We start from the raw sequence: 7,001 nt of genomic DNA, 5'->3' as shown, positions 1-7,001 counted from the left end.
ATAATTCAGTCCCTATTGGGAAACCAGGGAATACCCCGTCCTGATTTTGGTCATGAGTGGGGATCCCCCTGTGGCAATAACCGAATACCTACCGGCTGGAGATTCAGTAAGTCTGCGGAGCCCCAGAGTGGCTACAGAGAGAGTAAAAAATATGTGTTGGTTTGGAGAGGATAAATATACCTTTTGAGGCCATGGCATATAACTTGTTTACTCATACTTATTTTGAGGCCACAAGATAACTTCCTGTTCCCAAACTTGAGTTATTCTGAATCCATTAATAAAACCTGTTCTTTCTATTCAATCAAGCCATGGCAACAAGAAATAATTTGACAAATATAATATAAAGTAACAAAATGTAGGGGACAAATGATATGCAATTGCTCCAATATAAAAACAGAAGTCTTTATGCCCATAAAATGATTTTTCCTCATTATGACTTTTCCATCCCTCCATCCATCCATTTTCTACCACTTATCTTGTTAAGGGTCATGGGGGGCCTGGAGCCTATCCCAGCAGCTTATGGGTTTGGGGTTCAGGTTCACCCTGGACAGGTCACCAGTCCATCACAGGACCAACACATAGAGACAGACAACCATTCACACTCACAGTCACACCTACGGTCAATTTAGAGTATCAATCAGCCTCGTCCTCTCTTGATGTCTTTGGACTGTGGGAGGAAGCTGGAGTACCAGAGAGAACCCACACAGGAACAGGGAGAACATGGAGACTCATGAAAGATCCCATGCCCGAGCTGGGACTCGAACCCCAAACCTTCTTGCTGTGTGGCAACAGTGCGAACCACTGCACGGCTGTGCTGACTATTCCAGTGCTCCATAAAAAGATGACTCAAATACTTTTTTTTAATTGCGAAAGTATAAAACACCATAACTGCTGTACCTGTACTAATATTTATACCCATTAACTTCTTCAAGTTTTGCGTAGTGATGCAGTCATCAATAATTATATAAAAGAGAAGTCTGTATTACTGTCTTTATACTGCCAAGATGAAGTACTTGGCTCACCATTACAAATATTCTTATGGGTCCAAATTACATCAAAATCAGGCTGTGAAGTGAATCCACATCAGGGCCACCAAAGTGGAGTACAAAGGTCAAATCTGGCCCACCAGATGTAATAAATAAATGATGATAAACAGTCTACTAAAATATTTATGATAATTACAAAAAACACAGTAAATCAATGATAATCTTTTTTTTGTCAGGTAAAAAAAATACTCTATACAATTGTCATAATAATGAGTACCTGACAAAATAAAGGACGAGAAACGTTTCAAACCTCTAAATTATGTCATTAAAAGCACAAGCTAGTGGATTTGAGTGTGAGCAGTTCAAATTAATGTCAGTACAGGGGGGTGGGTCATTCAGGGGGACGGTGCTTATTCCCAGACATGTATGAGACACACTATATTTACAAACTTCGTGTTCAATTAATTGTATAAACACATTTGTGTTTTATTTCAAACTGTACATACAGCATAACTTAATGTTTTTTCTCTAAACACAACTGACAGGCACTCACACCACCACCCCCCCCCCCCCGCAAAAAAATTGAAAAATGCAATCCAACAATGAACCGTGGGATCCATGTCTCTTGTAAACACAGTATTTATTCATTCACTTATTTCAGATTGAATGGGGGAGATTGTTCTCGTTTTCATTTTCTGTTGAATAGTGTCAAAAATATAAACACGTCCACTGTTATCAGACAAAACTAAGAAAACGTGGTTTTGGGGTGCATACGTTTATAGGCACTGTAAGTCACTTGAAATATGACATTTGTTATAAAGACAACATCACAGAAATTGTCGTAATATTTTACTCAAAATTGCAATTGCCTCTCCCCAATTATTTTCTTTTTTAAAAAACAAAATTCAGGTGGTAGAGTTACACTTACAGTAACAGCATGAAGATGATGGCATGTGCATCCCGGTCTGGCATAGTATTTCAATTTGAAGGAAAGCATTATATTCTAACAAGCAGGAATTAAGTAAATTTGAAACAAAAAAATATCACGGCCCCTTTGTGACAACTTTTGGAATTAAAAACATCATCATCTGGGATGTACCAAATCAGAATAAGTACAATAGACACCTGTGCAAAACGTGTATTTCAAACATAAAAAAACAAGGATGCCAAACAGAGCTGTAGAAAGAAAAAGATCCATAAAACCCCCTCAGAAAAGATAAAGTGTTCACAAAACTGTCATATATTAGATTTAGCTTCCCTTCCACCCGTTACAGATGTGGTGCCGAAGAAAGAGCCTAGCTGGGAGTAGCAGAATTGATCTTTTCAGTTTGATCACATATAACTTCTCAGAATTCTGTATTGGTCTTTATTTATTTATAATGTACAGCTATGCTAATTTTAGGTTGTATACAGATATAAAGCTAAATTTTACACCTTTGACACACTGCCCTTTCATATTCTGTATCCTTCAGTATAAATATTTACGGGGCGTGGATGGAGACAACAAACAGTGGGACCCCAAGGGCTCCCTCCTTTGTAACTGTAACTGTGGGGTAGATTCGGGATGCCCTTCATGTCTGTGGTGCACACACATTAAGGGAGACGTTATGTACCCAGTCACCAGAGGGGGGCAGCACTGGCTTGTCTCTCACATAGGTCCACATGGCAATTGGGGCATCATGGATCACATAATCCAAAAGGCGTCCCACGACGTGGATTAACACCTGACCAGTGAGTCCATCCCCAGCCTGCACCCTGCCCAGTCCTTTCCAATCCAGTCCAGTTCTATCATTTGAAGAAGATGACATAGAACGCCATGACCAAGCAGGAAATTGCCACGGCAATGTGGAGCCGTGTCCCAATTACTGCGGCTGAGGGCAGAGTAGGAAGAGGAAGTGTTACAGGTTGTGCAACTCCACAAACAATATCATGCAACTCAATATAAACAAAAAAGCACATAAGACAGAAAGCGGTCATTGTGGGTGGAGTCAGTGTGGACTTTATCCTAATAATTACAGAACAATCTACAATTAACACACTTTAATAATAGTAATAATGATAAACTGTGGATTATATGAATTGTCTGAAGCATCAAATATTTCTTGACAGCGACTCAAATCCAACTTCATGAAAGTCATCCTAACAAAAAAGGACTGGCAAGCATCACCATCACGTCTGCTCACATACACCCATCAGCTAAAACAGTGGTTCTCAAACTTTTTCTGTCATTCCCCCCTTTGGAGGAAGAAAAATTTTCACCCCCCCCCCCCACACCAATTTTTTTTTGACAAAATAGGCCATGTTTAACTTTATTGACCTATTAAAAATCACAAACATTCCTTTAGTTTTTCACAACTAGAAAAAATGAAATAAAATGTGTTTCCAAGTCAAATATCTCTCCATTTTAAAAACAGACCTGACAACAGTTGCTATGAAAGAGGTTTAAAGCGCGCTTTGGTTCCGCCGCAAAAAAAGTTCTGACGTCCAAACATTAGTTCCCCCCCTCACCAAGGGGAAAAGGGGAGGGGGGGAACAAATGTTTGGACGTCGGGTGACTCGCGCCCCCCGGGACACCTGCCCTGGGGGGCACGAGTCACACACTTTGAGAAACGCTGAGCTAAAACATTGAAACCACTCACAGATTTCCTATTGAGTAGAATACAAACGTCTGGCAACACCCAGCTGATACATTGTAAAGGTCACTTTGAAGGCTGTTCTTTGTGGTGCTGTTGAGTTATTCTGGGTTTTACTGATCGTGTACCTCATATTTTTTTCCATCCCTTTTATATGAATTAAGGTGGCAGAATTTCAGGAAGAGGTCCCGGTATAAGCTAGTACAGTTCAGCAGTTAAAAAAATTAAATCTTCCTTCCAAAAAAAAAAAATTTAAGGAAAAACTGAGAAATATAACAGTATGTGCGCCTGCAGCACTGTAGGTCAGACAGGCTAATCTGCAACACTGGGACTCCCCAGGGGACCGTCCTCTCTCCCTAACTCTTCACCTTGCACACCATGGACTTCAGCTACTGCACCGACACCTGCCACCTTCAGAAATTTTCTGATGACTCTACAGTAGTTGGGTGTATCAACAAGGGTGGAGAGACTGAGTAAAGGGCTGTGGTGGACAACTTTGTCACTTGTGCAAACAGAACCATCTGCAGCTCAACGCGGCAAAGACCAAGGAGCTGGTGGTGGACATGAGGAGAACTAGGGCTCCAGTGTCCCCCGTTTCCATCCATGGGACCAGTGTGGAGATGGTGGAGGACCACAAGTACTTAGGGGTGTACTTGGACAATACACCAGACTGGACTAAAAACATAACCGCCCTCTATAAGAAGGGCCAAAGTCGCCTCTATTTTCTGAGGCGGCTGAGGTCCTTCAACATCTGTTGGACAATGCTGCAGATATTCCATGAGTCTGTGGTGGCCAGAGCCATCCTCTGCTGTTGTGTGCTGGGGCAGCAGACTGAAGGTGAAGGCCCCTGACAGACTTAATAAACTTATCCCCAAAGTCAGCCATGCTGTAGGAGGGGAGCTGGACTCTCTGACAGCAGTGACAGAGAGGAGAATGTTGTCCAAGATTAGGATCGCTTTGGACAACACTTCACACCCTCTCTATCACATGCTGGCCAGCAGTAAAAGTACTTTCAGCCAGACTAATACCACACCACTGAGCGCCACAGGAAATCATTCCTACCAGCAGCTATCAAAATGTTTAACTCGTCCCTCTAAGATGCAGCACATCCTATAGAGTTGCTTTTCTCGGTTAAATCGTGCAATACAAATATCCCATTCAGTGTAAACATGTAAATATGCACAAAAGATATCTCCTTATATTCTTGATTCTCTATTTTCTTTTCTTATTATATGTTGTTTTTTTACTGCGAAATGGAGCACCGTAATCCAACAATGTCCCGCAAGGGATGAATCAAGGATTTATTGCAGGGTGTTTGTATGAAATTCTTGATGAAACCTGTCAGTAGTTTTAATGTTTCGGATGTATGTATGAGTCCATTCAAGAGATAAATGTGATCCTTTACCAAATCCATTGATACCTAAAAATCAAGGTGCTGCATCAGACTACTGCTAAATATTAAGAGGTAATTACTTTGAATAGTATGGAACGCAACTCTCAGTCAGATCGCCAAGCTTCCTTATAGTTTCACTTAAAATCCACTCCTCAAGTTGGAATGTGAGTGATTTTAACACCTCCCCCTTATAGATTCCATTTTGTGATGACATTGTGTGTTCAAGAGTGAAAAACACACATCAACGTGCTTGCTGACCTTTGTAGAAGACTCCCCACACTCCTTTTTTCTCTGACAGCAGCCAGCTGTTGAGGCGAGGGACCTTTTTAAGGTACGCACACGTGCAGATGAACAGCAGCCCGAATACCAGGACGCCATCAAAAGAGTATACTATGAAAGAAATGGGGAATAATAGTTTATAGTTTAAAAACAGTGTCAACAAAAGTCATGCTGCACAGTCAACGGTTTCCTACATCTGTTGTCCACTATCGCTTCTATTTTTCACTATTATCTTTCATAAAGACGAGCCTGCTTATTAAGTAAAGAGCAGCAAAGACAGACTGATACCAAACTGAAACAAATAAAGCTGATGAATTAACAGTGAACATGGATGTGATTGAATGCTATGAGGATTTACTACAAGGTTATAACCACACATTTCTATGTAAATGCAAAACTGAAACAGACCATTATTGCATCATAAATTTAACGTTATGTTTTGACACTGGCGACTAATTTCGTTCAAGGTATAATTTCTTGTTTATTTGCGTTAACCGACCTGCACAATCCGTGATGGAAATTGCACGAATACATGACGTTCAACCAGTAGTCAGTGTTAATCTAACGTCAGACGTCTACAGCTAAGTCACATACGTTAAGCCTTCTTCATGCATTTATTTACTAGTTATGTATTTATATATTTTTTTTGCATAAACTTAGCCACCGTTTCCCAGTCGAGGAAGCTAGTTAGCTACTTTCGTCTAGCCTGCCAAAAATTCGTATATGTAACGAATCTTGACAGTTTCACAGAGGACTATCAAATATGAAATTAATTAGTGAATTTTAAAATATCTGGTTTAGAAGTGTCAAGATGAGAACAGGTAAATGAGTTTGCTGCTAATGAAGTGACAGCCCTGCTGCCCCGGGCCACGTCTACAGCTAGCCTAACGTTAGCTTCCTGTACTGCTGCGGACTCTTCTCAGCTCCACTCATAACACAGCGAACTTACCATTTGTCATGTTCGCAGTTTGCTCTTTGACGATGTTATATGAAGATTTCTTCCCGTAATTCAACAATCCATCATGAAACAGTTTATTCTACAGTGAAATTAAATGCAATCTACTTCGCAGTCATTCGACCGACATTTCCGGTTTAACTTCTTTACGTTTTGGTTTTCTTGTTGTCATTTAGTGTTACTGCCATCTGCTGGAAGTAAGTATACAAGCGAGGTCAATTCTCATGAGTCAAAACACGTAACGTTGCACATTTGAGCAATGACCGAAATATAACTATTTTAATCGACTTCTTTCTTTTTGACGGGAAATTTCCCATAGACTCTCTTGTATGCATACTGATCAATAGAGACAGGCGGAAAACCAAGCATGTTTGTATTATTTATACACTATTTACTTATTTATATTAACATGAATATAGACAATGCCTGTAGGTAACCCATGACCATGGAAAGGGTGTCTGTTTAGAACTTTGACTTGGTAACATTGATGTGGTATTTTGATAATTGAGCAATGTATAATTGCATAATATGAAGAATTTAACGGTTTGTTATTAATGTTTCCGGAAATATTTGCTGAATATCTGCATGTGCGTCACAGACACATTAAATCCAGTCACTGCACAAGTCCTATCTATCCATGTGAAAATATTGTGCCGAATCATTTACACCCACTGAAAATGCATTATACCATAAAATATGACTCTCTGTTGCTTTGCTTGTGTGCCTATTAGTCAGGAGTTGACCTCAACTACATG

General features: G+C 40.2%; 1 protein-coding gene across 1 annotated transcript; it reads right to left on the bottom strand.

Annotated features, from left to right (window-relative positions):
- Positions 1–1,601: 1,601 nt before the first annotated feature.
- tmem167b (transmembrane protein 167B) lies at positions 1,602–6,402 on the bottom strand. Its single transcript, XM_086198894.1, has 3 exons — positions 6,241–6,402; positions 5,271–5,402; positions 1,602–2,857 (listed from the first exon to the last, which is right to left on the bottom strand). Exons 1-3 carry the CDS (start codon positions 6,248–6,250, stop codon positions 2,775–2,777), a joined length of 225 nt encoding a protein of 74 aa, XP_086055020.1. The 5' UTR covers positions 6,251–6,402; the 3' UTR covers positions 1,602–2,774.
- Between the last annotated feature and the right edge of the window lie 599 nt (positions 6,403–7,001).

This window comes from Aulostomus chinensis, chromosome 3, assembly GCF_037954235.1.
Source record: "Aulostomus chinensis isolate RoL2024-O1b breed Wild chromosome 3, RoL_Achi_v1.0, whole genome shotgun sequence".
Taxonomy (NCBI): Eukaryota; Metazoa; Chordata; class Actinopteri; order Syngnathiformes; family Aulostomidae; genus Aulostomus; species Aulostomus chinensis.
Note: the sequence above shows the minus strand (reverse complement) of the source record. Positions and strands in the feature narration are given on the sequence as shown.